At 38.3% G+C, this 15,000-nt stretch overlaps 1 protein-coding gene across 1 annotated transcript in view; it reads left to right on the forward strand.

Annotated features, from left to right (window-relative positions):
* Positions 1-15,000, forward strand: part of LOC145263605 (unconventional myosin-Id-like) — a 461,413-nt gene that overhangs the window by 108,834 nt on the left and 337,579 nt on the right. The window contains exon 2 of the mRNA XM_080120445.1: positions 1,260-1,468. Within this exon, the coding sequence (XP_079976571.1) occupies positions 1,260-1,468 (209 nt within the window). The remainder of the gene's footprint in view (positions 1-1,259; positions 1,469-15,000) is intronic.

Genomic DNA, 15,000 nt, shown 5'->3' on the forward strand with positions numbered 1-15,000 from the left:
CTCTCTTTTGAACCCTGTCCAGGAGCGAGAGACAAGCAGCAGATGCACCAGCCCAGATGTGACAACAATACTCCATACATGGGCGAATGGTGGCCTTATAGAGGTATAGGATACTGTCAGGCGTAAGTAGTTTTCTAGCACGGTAGAGGGAGCCAACCTTCCTTGCAGCAGCCTTGGCAATGCTCTCAATGTATCTATTCCAGTTCATATTCCCTGAAAACGTTAGGTCGAGGAGTTTAAAAGAAGTACTTTCAGGTAATGTGTTCTTGGCCATTGTTATTGGTGGTAGAGAAGGTTTCTTGTAGTTATTGAAGGAAACAAGCTTAGTCTTAGCAGCATTGAATGTGACCAACCATTTTTGTCCCTATTCCACTACGGATTGGAGGTCATCTTCTAGTGTTTCTGCCATTTCCTTGGATATGTGTTCATTTGTTTTCCCCTCATATCTGTTATAGAGAGTGGTGTCATCGGCAAATATACCCATCTCTGAAACAATTTTATCATAATTTGACAGTCTTTCAACATTCTTCACATTCATCTCCCGTTCATCTCTCAAGACGGATAGATACAGAAATAGAGAGATAACTAACAGATACTTATATATATTTTTTTAATTGGAATTCATTATTGAGATGAGTATTATTTATATTAATTTATTGATTTATTGTGAACTATTATTCTCATCTTTCTTAGTTGTTGTTGCTGTGGTGCAGTTGATAGAGACATTGAATCTCTACCGCTCCAGGTGAGAATTGTTTGAAGATAGCAGTTTCAATCCTACCCAAAGCCGGCCAAAACGTGATGAGACAACAACAACTACAGAAGGCAGTGATTTCTGAGAATGCAGTTAGGAGATTCGGAGTTCCTATCCCGTTATGGTTACCACCTGACGAAGGCCAGAGGAATAGTTGGCTGAAACGCCGTGAAAGAACATCTAAGAAAAATAAGGATAATAGACCACAATAAATAAATAAATTAATAAATCGTCAACATATTTCATATTTTAGGTGAGACGAAAAACAACAATGGAAGGCAGCAATTGCTGAGAATGCAGTTAGGAGATTCAGAGTTTCTATCCCGTCGTAGTAACCACCTGACGAAGGCCAGAGGAATAGTTGGCCGAAACGTCGTGAAACAACAACTAAGAAAGATGAGAATAATAGTCATTTCAATAAATGAATAAATTAAATTCTTTCTTGTTTCGACCTACCATGTTCATGTTCGCCAAAAGTTGATACAATTTCTTTCCTTGATTTCAGGTTCCAAAAGAACAAAGTCTACACTTACATAGGCGAGGTGATCATTTCCCTGAACCCCTACAAACCAGTCGATATCTACGGAGAGAATTATGTTGCTGCGTACAAAGGTCGAGAAATTTATGAACGACCCCCGCACATATTTGCTGTGGCTGACAGTGCGTACAAGACCATGAAACGGTATACCAAAGATTCTTGTATCGTTATTTCAGGTAAGACACCTCCCCTTTCTTAAAAATATGATTTAACCAGTATTATCAGTATTACGATATTGTTTCTGTTTTTTTTTTTTTTGTTTTTTGTTTTTTATATTTTTTTTTTTATTTTTTATTTTAAATTTTGTTTTTATTTTTCATATTTTTAATTTAAAAAATTTTGTTTTTATTTTTCATATTTTTAATTTAAATTTTTTTTTTTATTTTTTATTTATTTTTCATATTTTTAATTTGTTTTTATTTTTATTATTTTTAATTTTTTTAAATTTTTTTTTAATTTTTTATTTTTTCTTAGTCATTTCTGTTTTTGCATGGTGCAGAACTCAAATTTATGTATGTTAAGGCCTAAAACTGCACCGTTTTTTCATTTTGATCAGGATTTGACGTCCCCTGGGGACTTTTGGGGCTAAATGGGGGAGGATACAAATGCTGAACTTAGTCATTTTTTTATGCGTCGTTCACTGTGCATTCACGGGGGACCATGCATGCTTCACTTGTTAATTTATTAATTAACTTGCTTCTTTTTCGATTGAGTAACTTTTCTTTTAACTTGAGGGTCACCACTTATCAAGGCCTGAAGGCCACTCGAGGATGTAAGGTATAATGGTGTAGATTCGGTAGAATTTGGATTATTTAAGAGGACGGCTCAACAAGAACTTGTTTACATTGAACTTGAAGGCTACCATGTTATAATCGGCAGGGAAGCAGGCTAGTGGAACAGTGTTTCACAGGAGGGCAGTTCTAGGAAAAAAAATACTTTGTTCATGGAACTTGCATTTAGATTTAGACACAGATAGGCAGTGGGGGGGAATTGTTGATAGTGGTTGTAGCTAGTCGACTGGTTTTTATGACAGTTTGACAAGGGGTGGACCATAGATTGGAGCTCAGACGAGCACTTGTCATGAAAATAACGATAGAGCAAAGATAGGCTCACAATGTCTTTTCTGTGGGAAAGAGGTTGCAAGGAAGAGAAAAGGAAATCACCGACTAGATTTCAAAGCCGGTTTTAAACTCTATCAAGGCAAGATAGGGCATACTGAACAGCTCCTGCCCGGATCCTTCTACCGCTCCAGAAGATATCTCACTACTGATGCAATTGTTTACCTATATAAAAGACAAGTACGTCCAAGGATGGAATACTGCTGCCACATCTGGGCAGGAGCTGCTAAAAACAGCCTATCCTGCCTTGACAGAGTACAAAATAGACTTCGTGGCTTAGTGGGGGATGCCCTTTTCTCTACCCTGCAACCTCTCTCCCACAGAAGAGACGTTGCGAGTCTTTTCTTGTTTTATCGTTATTTCCATGGCAGGTGCTCGTCTGAACTCCAATCTCTGGTCTCCCCTCGCCAATTTTTCATGAAAAACACCCGTCTAGCTGAATCCACTGTGAAAAATTTCCCCCACTCTATATCTGTGCCTAAATCAAAACGTGGATTCCATGAACAAAGCTTCTTTCTTAGAACTGCATGCCTGTGGAACTCTGTTCCGTCTGCCTGCTTCCCACCTGACTACAACTTGGATGTCTTCAAGTCCAACGTTAACAAATTCCTAATGAACCGCCCCCTTAAGTAAACACTTCATCAAATCTCCACACTAACGTAATGTACTTGCAATAACCCTTATCCCTGAGTGGCTTCCGGGCCTTGATAAGTGGTGACCACTGTGTGAAAAAAAAAAAAAAAAAAGATGTGACAAAAGTACTGCATTTTATGATGTGCTTGGCTCTGATACAGATGAAGGATTGCATCGACAGTGAGATACGTACTGGAGCAGTAGAATGATCCAACCATCTTTCCAGCAACCTTAGCAACAGATTTGATGTATGTGTTTCATTTCAGATCAGAGGTGAAGGACAGTCCTAGAAGCTTGCCAAGACATGGAGCCTTGCAAAAGCATTTTTAAAACTCCAATCATTGAGCTGGTATGCAGCCCGTCCATTTTTGACAAAGTCGAGAGTCCAACTGATTACCAAAGAGACTGAGATATTGTTATTTTGTTTCTTCAATCCTTTGTGTTGGCCAAGTAAGGTTAACCTTTTGCACATGTCTACCTGGTCTAGTTTGACACGACCAAGATTTTATAAACATCTGATAAGATGAAATCTGATTGGCACGCCCTAAAGTCGCCATGTTTATAAAATCACATGTTAAAATATACTTGTCTCCATCTGAGGACAAAACGAGTCGGGTATAAGGCCCTAAATGTGGGGAGCTGAGGCTCCCCAAAAGGGCTCTTTATTAATGTGCCGCAACTTGATAGAGTTCAAAATAGACTTCGTAGCCTCGTAGGAGATGTCCTTTTCTCCTCCTTGCAACCTCTATCTCACAGAACAGATGTTGCGAGTTTGTCTCTGATGTATCGTTATTTTCATGGAAGGTGTTCAACTGAGCTTCAATCTATGGTCCCCCCTCGCCAAACTTTCACAAGAAACACTCGTCTAGCTGTAAACACTATCAATAATCCCCCCCCACTCTTTATCTGTGCCTAAACCTAAACGTAGATTCCATGAACAAAGCTTCTTTCTTAGAACTGCCCGCCTGTGGAATTGTCTTCCGTTTTCCTGCTTTCCGGCTGACTACAATATGGTTGTGTTCAAGTCTAAAGTAAATAAGTTCTTGATGAGCCGTTCCATATAAGTTATCAAATTTACCGAATTTTCATTACTAATGATTACTATATTGACCAATTTCTACTGTACACTCTTTAACCCTTATCCTTGAGTGGCCTCTGGGCCTTGATAATGTGGTGACGCCTTTGTAAAAAAAAAAAAAAAAAAAAAAAAAAAAACTCTGCAATGAAAAAAAAAAACTTTAAGCTTTAAAATATTCTCAAAACTTTTAATATTCACAAAAAAAAAAAAAAAAAAAAAAAATCAGACTAACCTGACAAAGAATTTGAGAAACCATGAATGCCTACCGGAGAAAACTTGAATGCCTACTAGACATCCTCGATTGTCTAAGGTTTCTCTGTACAAGGGTTCGTCAGGACAACGTGCTATGAAGATACATTACCTGCTAGTTGACAAAATATTCCAAATAACAAACACAAATAAGATCTCTCAGTATAGCTACTCCACACTGGCTTATTCGAGGAGTGCAATAGTAGCGGCACAAAGCTTGATACTCCATCGGACTATGTTGTAAGATTTTTGAAATAGTAATGGGGTACGATTGAAGAAAATGTAAGGTAACTGGCGATAAGATCTGACCAATCAAATATAGTGACATTCTGCTAGCAACCAATCAGAAACTGGAATTGCTCTATAAAAATATTGGATATTTTAGAATTACTGCAACTAATTTATTGTGTCTACACGAGAAAGATCTTTGCTCTTTGCTTGCAAAATTTTAAAATCCAAGACTTATACAGATTAGCTACTCACCGAAAACTCTTTAACTTTCAGGACTTGTATAGATTAGCTACCTATCAGAAACTTTTTTTTTTTTTATCTCCAGGACTTGTACAGATTAGCTACCCACTGAAAACTCTTTAACTTTCAGGACGTATAGATTAACTACCTATCAGAAACTTTTTTTTATCTCTAGGACTTATACAGATTAGCTACCCACTGAAAACTCTTTAATTTTCAGGACTTGTACAGATTAGCTACCCACTGAAAACTCTTTAATTTTCAGGACTTGTACAGATTAGCTACCTATCAGAAACTTTTTTTTTATCTCTAGGACTTGTACAGATTAGCTACCCACTGAAAACTCTTTAACTTTCAGGACTTATACAGATTAGCTACCCACTGAAAACTCTTTAATTTTCAGGACTTGTACAGATTAGCTACCTATCAGAAACTTTTTTTTTTATCTCTAGGACTTATACAGATTAGCTACCCACTGAAAACTCTTTAATTTTCAGGACTTGTACAGATTAGCTACCCACTGAAAACTCTTTAACTTTCAGGACTTGTATAGATTAGCTACCCACTGAAAACTCTTTTTCATCTCCAAGACTTGTACAGATCAGTTACCCATTGGAAACCCTTTTGAAATTAAACATGGCTATCAATTCAAAATGAAATCTTGTCCTGAAATTGGTAAGGCTAAAAGACGAAAACAAAAAAAACCCCGCTAAAACGTAGTTAACTGGCAAATTGAAGAGAGGAAAATTAATGTTTTTAATTTCTTTACTCAACGTTTGAGACGTAAAGAACTTTAATGCAATATTCAAACATCTACGTATCTCATATAGAAATCAAGTGTTAGACCTAGGAATTGAGGTCCCTTGATTTCTTAGAACCTACATTTTTTTTTTACAAGGGAATCACCACTTATCAAGGCCTAGAGGCAATTCGAGGATAAGGGTTACGATATGAAAAGAAACTGGAATCTTCAAGAAGATATCTATCATTCTAGTAATTTTAAATGCAACCGGAGTCATGAAAAAAGAATTTTAAAAATTGCCTGGCGAATATACCTGGTGACCCAAGTGCAAGAGAAATACAAAAAAATTGCACTCAAAGGAATGGTTAGAATTTTAAAAAGCTCTCTCGATTTAAACATGGTTTTCAATTCAAGACCTTTCTTTTGGTCTCTTGGCCTTACTGGATTCCAGGATAAGAATTCCTCTTGTCTGGTGGAATATCCAGCTTCGTGCTATTTCTTGAGGTAACACCACTTGGAGAAGGTGCATCATTCTTTGTAAAGGTGCATATGGCAGCTATATGCAAATACGAGCCATGTGCAAAATGACGTCATGGTCAGAAAAAAAGGAAAAGACTATAAAAAGGAGAGAGAGATCATGTTAGAGAAGATGATCACGTCAGAGATATGGATGACGTCACAGTCGTAAGGAGAAGTCATGCTCAGCTGGAGAATGAGGAATAAAGGTCTTTTCTTAAAAACCTGAAACAGGAGTTGAATTTTTTTCCTCTTTCCTATTCTTTGCCTTCTTTGCGACTGAGTCTACAACGTTTGGGCCCCGTGTGTCTACATGTTAACATGTGTGTAAAACGTGTGTAAGAGATTTTACTTGTGTCATGAATAATTTTGAATGCTTAGTCAGAGTTTACTTGCATGGGAATGTATCCTCATGCCAGGTTGTCCTGACAAACCCCTGTACAGAGAGACCTTAGACACTCGAGGATAGTGTCTAGTAGGCATTCAAGTTCTTTCTTTAGCATTCAAGTTCTCTCTTAAACATTCAAGTTCTTTCTTTAGCATTCAAGTTCTTTCTTAAGCATTCAAGTTCTTTCTTTAGCATTCAAGTTCTTTCTTAAACATTCAAGTTCTCTCTTAAACATTCAAGTTCTTTCTTTAGCATTCAAGTTCTTTCTTTAGCATTCAAGTTCTTTCTTTAGCATTTAAGTTCTTTCTTAAACATTCAAGTTCTTTCTTTAACATTCAAGTTCTTTCTTTAGCATTCAAGTTCTTTCTTTAGCATTCAAGTTCTTTCTTTAGCATTCAAGTTCTTTCTTAAGCATTCAAGTTCTCTCCTAAGCATTCAAGCTCTCTCTGTAGGCAATCAATCAGCAAATATACTCATCTCGGACAAAATTTCATCAGGAAGATCGTTTATGAATATCAAGAACAATAAATTACAGTCGTTGTTATAATTAAAAAAACTTTGAAGAAAGAAAAAAGCTGAATTGAATTCATATTTTGGGCATAGCAGGAGTTGCTTCCCTTACATTAATTTAAACAACAAAAAATTATGATGGAAATTTAATAACAAAAAAATTGCTTATAAATGAAAAACTTAATAGTTTAACAAATAACCACGTTTATAGATCAATTCTTACTAGATCATTGAAGTTAAGCCACGTAGGGCTTAGTCAGAATCCGATGGGTGACCATAGATCGCTTATGTTAGATGATGCTGACACCTGTAAAAACTTTGTCTGATACGACACTTCATCTTTTCTGTCCTCCATTAGTAAAAATAAAATCCTTCTAGACTGAGGAATTTTTTTTTTTTTTTCTTCCCCATTCAAAGTAACTAATTTTGGGAAACTGGATTTTTACCATATTAAAAACTGATCTTGTGTCTAACTCTGCCTGGTGCTTGTTCGGTATAATAATAAAAAAATTGAAAAAATTAATTTCAACTCAAAGTAATATTATTACTAGGGTTGTGAGAACAGAATGTTCTTTTCATTGTTTTGACTCTCGAGTATATATCCAACAGAGTTAGGCACAGTTAATCAATCGAGAATCACATCACCTTATATAAAAAAAAAAAAAAACATATAATGGATATATACGTGAGAGTCAAAACAATTAAAAAAAATATGCTGTTGTCACGGCTCTAGTTATCACTCACTTAACTGTCATGTAGAAATTACTAAAATATTACTACATTATTGCATAAACCATTTACTTTCATGATCCAATGATCTGCTATTACTGGAGTTATCTCCCCTGACATCATGCAGTTACCTCCCCTGCTACCAAAAGAACTAGTGTTTATTATGTCAGTAAATTTTTTCAAAAACAATTTTCTTTAATAATTAATTTTATACTTTATCGTTTCTTTTGTTTTTGGGGTTTTTTACAAGGGAGTCACCACTTATCAAGGCTCGCAGGCCACTCGAGGATAAGGGTTAATGAATGTAAGGTGGTATTGTAGTAATCGTTAATGGTGAAGATTGGGTAGAATTTGTTTACGGTTTTGGAGACGGTTCAACAAAAATTTGTTTACATTGAACTTGATGGCTACCATATTGTAATCGGCCAGAAAGTAGGCGAATGGAACAGTGTTCCACAGGCAGGCAGTTTTAGAAAAGAAACTTTGTTCATGGAATCTGTATTTAGGCTTAGGCATCGAGAGAAAGTGGAGAAAATTGTTGATAGCAGTTGTAGCTAGTCGAATGATTTTTATGAAAGTTTGGCAAGGGGTGACCATAGATTAGAGCTCAGACGAGCACTTGCTATGAAAATAATGATAGAGCAGAGACAGGCTCGCAACGTCTCTTCTGTGTGAAAGAGGTTGCACGGAAGAGAAAAGGGCATAATCTACGAGGTTTCGAAGTCGGGGTTGAACTTTATCAAGGCAAGCTAGAGTACACCAAGCAGCTCCTGACAGGATGTAGCAACGGTATTCCATCTTATGACGTTTTTGGCTCTTATACAGATAGAGGATCGCATCGGCAGTAAGATACATTCTGGAGCGATAGAATGATCCAACCATTTTCCCAACGATATTGGCAACAGATTTGATGTATGTGTTCCTTTTCAAACCAGGAGTGAAAGTCAATCCCAGAAGCTTGTCAGAACATAGTGGGTTATCAAGATGAGAGCCATTCATTTCAATTGGTGCATGATGGGAGTCAAAGCAATTATGATAAGAGAAGCTTGGTTTTCGATGAATTAAAAATAACCAGCCACCTTTTTCCCCATTGCACTAAGTTTTCCAGATAGGAAGAGAGAGAATCAGAAAGATCTTGGTCATTGCTGGCTTTTGAAGTGTCACCATAGATTGTGGTATCTATGAAAGATCTAATGATTTTTCATAATTTTTGGATGCGTTACTAATTTGAACATGACAGTTAATAGATAACGTTGCTTTTAGTTGAAATTCAATTTTTCGATTTTCGTTATTATTCCAAACAAGCACTATCTGCCTTTCTCCATTGCGCATGGGACAGTAGAATGATTTGTTATATTAGAAGGGCTGTCCCATTCTCATGTAAGAAGGCAGACTAAATAATTGAAAATGATATTAGGAAAAGGCTAGAATCGAACCCTGTAGGCAAATATTAAAAGATAATGGAAATTGAAATCCTAGGAATGCAGTCCATTGTTAATTCTTTTATAAACAACTAGATATTAAATATGTCAGTTAAAAGAATGGACAATGCGAGTTTATAAATTAAAAATAGGTTAATGATACAATTTGATTTACGGATTTCTTTTGTTTATCAGAGGTGTGCAAGGGCACGGGTGAATTGAAATGCGATAAAGTCACGTTGATTGACAGCAGGCCTCTGACGTCAAAAACAAAGGAGTTTCTCAATATATTGTTGAGGGTTCGAAATTAGGATAGTTTTTTTTTTTTTTTTTTTATTCAATTTTCACCCCAAACAAGGCACAGTGCCACTTTGAAGCAGGGGGCTACTATCAGGGACTTAATTAGCAGGGCCATTATGAAGGGAGATGAGTAAAAAGATGTTTGTTAACCTTACACTTGAACTTCTGCATATCAGTACAGTTGGGAAAGCAGAATCCCGGAAGGGAGTTCCAAAGACCTTCAGTTCTGGGGAAGAAACTATTGGAGTAAAAGGCGTTCTTGCACCTAGGGATCTCTACTGTAAAGGAAAGAGACTTACTAGCTTGTCAGGTTTATCGAGGGTAGTTACGTTGGGGAGGTACAAGTGTTTGCAGTTCGTCAGAGCATTCACCATTAAAGTATTTGTAGAACAGGCAGAGGGATGCAACATCTCGTCGATGGAACAGAGGCTGAAGCCTAGATGACAGTTCAGGACCTATCAGGTTGGCGACTCTCTTTTGAACCCTGTCCAGGAGTGAGAGACAAGCAGTAGATGCACCAGCCCAGATATGACAACAGTACTCCATACATGGGCGAATAGTGGCCTTATAGAGATACAGGATACTGTCAGGCGTAAGTAGTTTTCTAGCACGGTAGAGGAAGCCAACCTGAAAAGGTGAATATGTTTTATCATCACCTTTAATGAACTTTGAGCACGTCAGTTGTGTAGATTATGAAATGGATGTGTTTTGTATTAAAGAAATTGTTTCTTCATCCATCTTGTCTGTATTTCTTCATTCGAAGGCGAATGTAATCTTTCCCCTCTTGATGAGGGAGAACCTCATTTCAATGCAAAACAGAATATGCAGGTAAGGAGAAATATATATTTTAGTCCCCTAATTTATCGAAGAGGGACCTATGTTTTCAGTGGCATCCGTGCGTCCGTTAGTCTGGACTATTGCCAGATATTGGTCCATTAGTTTTTCCTGAAATTTTGCCACAAATTGTATTTCATTCTCCACCGTACTGTATATCGATACTCTATGGCTGACTGGGGTAGCTTCCGTACATTCATATCTGACCTACCTCTGCATTCCATGTTTAAAAAGGATGTGTCCTCTATAGTATCAGACCTGACCGAATGGTTAATTATAGGCATAGACCGATTCATACCATCGAAAAAATTCCAACAAAAACCTAACAGCCAGCCATGGTTCTTCCCTGAATGTGCTGCTGCCATCGCGCACAGAAATCACTTTTTCCATAGCTACCAACGTAATAGATGTACTGAGACTAAAGCTGCTTGATGGACTGTCAGCAACCACTGTAAAAGAGTAATAAAACATGCAAGAGAGCTATATGTTCAGTCTGTTAAATCCAAAGTAGCTGAGCAGCTGCTTGGTTCACACCAGTTCTGGCAAATAGCAAACAGGATCTTGAACAGAAGTGTGCGTTCTATCCCAACTATCATCAATGGACCTGAGGTCATCTCGTCAGCATCAGACAAGGCCAGACTATTTGCCAAGAACTTTGCAGCTAATTCTACCCTATGCGACAATGACCATCAACTCCCTGTATTTCCTCCTATAACAGACAACACACTAAGCAACATACAAATATCTGTGCGTGAGGTCGTCAAGCTAATCAAGAACCTTGATTCCAGTAAAGCAACTGGCCCTGATGACATTCCAGTTAAAGTGCTAAAAAAGCTCCAACCAGAACTTGCCCCCATACTTACAAAACTGTTTAAGCGTTGCCTTAAGGAGAAGTGCTTTCCAACACCCTGGAAAACCTCATCAGTATGCCCTGTATTTAAGAATTCAGGTGAAAAGTCATCTCCCTCTCAGTATAGACCAATAAGTCTCCTGTGTGTCATGAGTAAGTTGTTGGAATCCATATTGAATAAAGAAGTAGTCAACCACCTCAGCAGAAACAACCTTCTTAGTGACATGCAATATGGTTTCCGGTCTGCAAGATCTACAGAAGATGTGCTAACGGTTATATCACATAGACTAGTGAATCTCTTGACAAAGGTTTCCTTTCCAGGGAAATTGCTCTTGACATATCGAAGGCCTTCGATAAGGTATGGCATAAGGGCCTACTTCACAAGATTTCCAGCTATGGTATTACTGGACATGTTTTCTCAATCATTAAATAATTTCTCTCCGATAGGTTAATAAGAGTAGTGGTTAATGGGCAGAAATCAGAGGCCCACAGTATTAATGCTGGAGCCCCTCAGGAGTCAATCCTGGGTCCAACTCTCTTCCTGATCTACATCAATGATCTCCCAAAACACATACTTAAATCATTCGTTGACATCTATGCTGATGACACGACCATCTATGGCAACACATCAAAGGCCATAAATGACAAAGTTCTTTCTAATTCTCTTTCCTCTGATCTTGAGCGCGTGGTACAATGGGGGAAGAGGTGGCTGGTCACTTTTAATGCATCCAAAACCAAGCTTCTATCTTTACATCATCAACGCTCTGATCCCCATCTGGCATCAATTGAAATGGATGGCTCTCGTCTTGGAGAGGCTCCATGTTTTGACAAGCTTCTGGGTTTGACCTTTACTCCTGATCTAAAATGGAATACGTACATCAAATCTGTTGCCAGGGATGCTGGGAAAATGGTGGGATCCTTCTACCGCTCCAGAAGATATCTCACTACTGATGCAATTCTCTATCTATATAAAAGCCAAGTACGTCCAAGGATTGAGTACTGCTGCCACATCTGGGCAGGAGCTGCTAAAAACAGCCTATCCTGCCTTGACAGAGTACAAAATAGACTTCGTGGTTTAGAGGGGGATGCCCTTTTCTCTTCCCTGCAACCTCTCTCTCACAGAAGAGACGTTGCAAACCTGTCTTTGTTTTATCGCTATTTCCATGGCAGCTACTCGTCTGAACTCCAATCTCTGATCCCTCCTCGCCAATCTTTCACGAGAAACACCCATCTGACTGAAACTACTGTCAATAATTTTCCCCACTCTTTATCTGTGCCTAAGTCCAAACGTAGATTCCATGAGCAAAGCTTCTTTCTTAGAACTGCACGCCAGTAGAACTCTCTGCCGCTTGCCTGTTTCCCACCTGACTACAACTTGGACGTCTTCAAGTCCAACATAAACAAACTCCTGACAAACCACCCCTTTAAGTAAGACACTCTATCAAAACCCCCAATACTAATGATTACTACAATACTATCTCATTGATTACTGTACACGCAATAACCCTTATCTCTGAGTGGCCTTCGGGTCTTGATAAGTGGTGAACCGCATGTAAAAAAAAAAAAAAAAAGATGTGCAAGAGAGACCATGTAGCTATACGAGTGTGAATTTCTAACATCATCAATCGGCCGACAAATGAATAAAATCATTTAATATAACTGGTTGTCTTTGTGTCGTCCTTACAACTGAAAAGATGAATGTGTTTTGTCATCACCTTTAATGAACTTTTTATAACTCCCTCCTCGCGTAATGTATCTCCCCTCCTCTGTGTTAACAAGAACTGTACAAATCAATTCGCATCTCTCTCAGCTCTGGTATAAATGTCCCAGCTCCAATAATATGAAGTCCCCAAGAATTGTCACAGCCGTCGTGTCACAAAGTGCATTGTGCAGAAACGCCTGCATGTGTTGGATTGTCAATGGTAGCGGAGGCCGGATGTACTCATTGATGGGGTCACAGGTTAAAGTCGTTGACATTGCAGATGCATTGGGGAACTCGAGACTGATATAAACAAAGCAGGTAGCTTGTAAGAGGCAGAAGGAGAAAAGACAGACATGCGCCCGGTTGTTGGGACACTGCTCGATTGTCCACCGACCACTGTCAACCGCCACCCTCTCTATTCCACGTCGTCGCTAAGTTTCTCGTGCTATACGCGAATAATGAATTTTAGTAGTTGCAGCATTTTGAAAAAAGGAATAAAGACATTTATTTTTCTACAAGTTGTTTCGTGTCTGTTTTTGGCCGGAGAGCGCTGGGAACGCATCATTTGTTGTGATGTAAATATATATAAATATCATTATCATCCCCTGTTTTGAGTCCCCCGTTGTATATTATTGTGGAGACGCCCACTACTTAACATAGGTGGGTGAGTGAGATATATAAAGGTATCAATCACCAATACCGGGAGAGTTCTGCAATGACCGCCAAATAGGCAAGACGCCTATGTTGCCTCCAGTAAGACATGCAATTCGCCACCTGCCAGAATATCTCCAACTGAAGTATATCCTAATATATTATTGTTATACCTTTACTTTCCATGTTCTTGTTAATTATTTTGTGCAGACCCAACATATATCTTTTCTAAATATGACCCCTCCCCTGCTAAACAACAGATTCAACAATGTTAAGAATTTTTTTTTTTTTCTAAATAGTAACAGTATAATGCAGAAATCCATTCTTTATATGGGGAGGGGTTTTGTTAACTATTTTACCCCTGTTTTCTTATTTTGCATACCAATCATCGATTCTTTTTAATCGATTATGAAGATTTCGAATAGCATTAACGAACAAATCCAAATCAGCTTTATTTTGAAAGAAAAAAAAAACCTGTCTCACAATTTTCAATCAATTTTTTTTTTTTTTTTTTTATTACATTTTCACCCCGAACAAGGCAAATTGCCACTTTGGTGTAGGGGGCTACTATCCGGGGCAACAACTACTGGGGTACTATGTAGGGATTTGGGCAGCAAGATGTCGGTTCACGTTACACTTGAACTTCTGCATGTCAGTACAGTTAGGGAAGCAGGGACCTGGAATGGAATTCCAGAGTCTAGCGATTCTGGGGAAGAAACTATTGGAGTAAAAAGATCTTTTACATCTAGGGATCTCTACAGTGTGGGGGTGGGATTTAGCAGCCTGTCGGGTTTGTCGAGGGTGCTCACGTAGTGGGGGCACAAGTGATTGCAGTTTGTCAGAGCATTCACCACTAAAATACTTGTAGAAAAGGCAGAGGGATGCAACATTTCGTCGATGGGACAGAGGCTGAAGCTTAGATGCCAGTTCAGGGCCTATCAGGTTTGCGACTCTCTTTTGAACCTTGTCAAGGAGCGAGAGACAAGCAGCAGATGCACCAGCCCAGATGTGGCAGCAATACTCCATACATGGGCGAATGGTGACCTTATAGAGGTACAGGATACTTTCGGGTGTTAGTAGTTTTCTAGCACGGTAGAGAGAGCCCACCTTTCTTGCAGCGGCCCTGGCAATGCCTTCAATGTAATTGTTCCAACTCATGTTCCCTGTGAACGTTAGGCTAAGGAGTTTGAAAGATGGACTCTCAGATAAAGAGTCGTTGGCCATTGCTATGGGTGGTAGAGAGAATTACAAGGCAAACATTTCAGAAAAATATTTAGAAATATATACTCTTGTAATGTACACCTCGTCTCCCTAAAATGTATTTTTTTCGTTCTGCAAATGTATGTACGGGCATTACACAGGAATATAATAGACTTTGAACATTTTTTAGAAGCATCAAACCTCTAATTAAATATTTAGAAATTTTAAAACAATCGGAATCAGTATATGTATCGGCATTAGGAGTTTCAAACAGAATCAGTAATTGTATTGGAATTGAGGAAAATTTTGGAATCGT

The sequence above is a fragment of the Euprymna scolopes genome, chromosome 39, assembly GCF_053919585.1.
Source record: "Euprymna scolopes isolate OS-2025 chromosome 39, ASM5391958v1, whole genome shotgun sequence".
NCBI classification, from domain to species: domain Eukaryota; kingdom Metazoa; phylum Mollusca; class Cephalopoda; order Sepiida; family Sepiolidae; genus Euprymna; species Euprymna scolopes.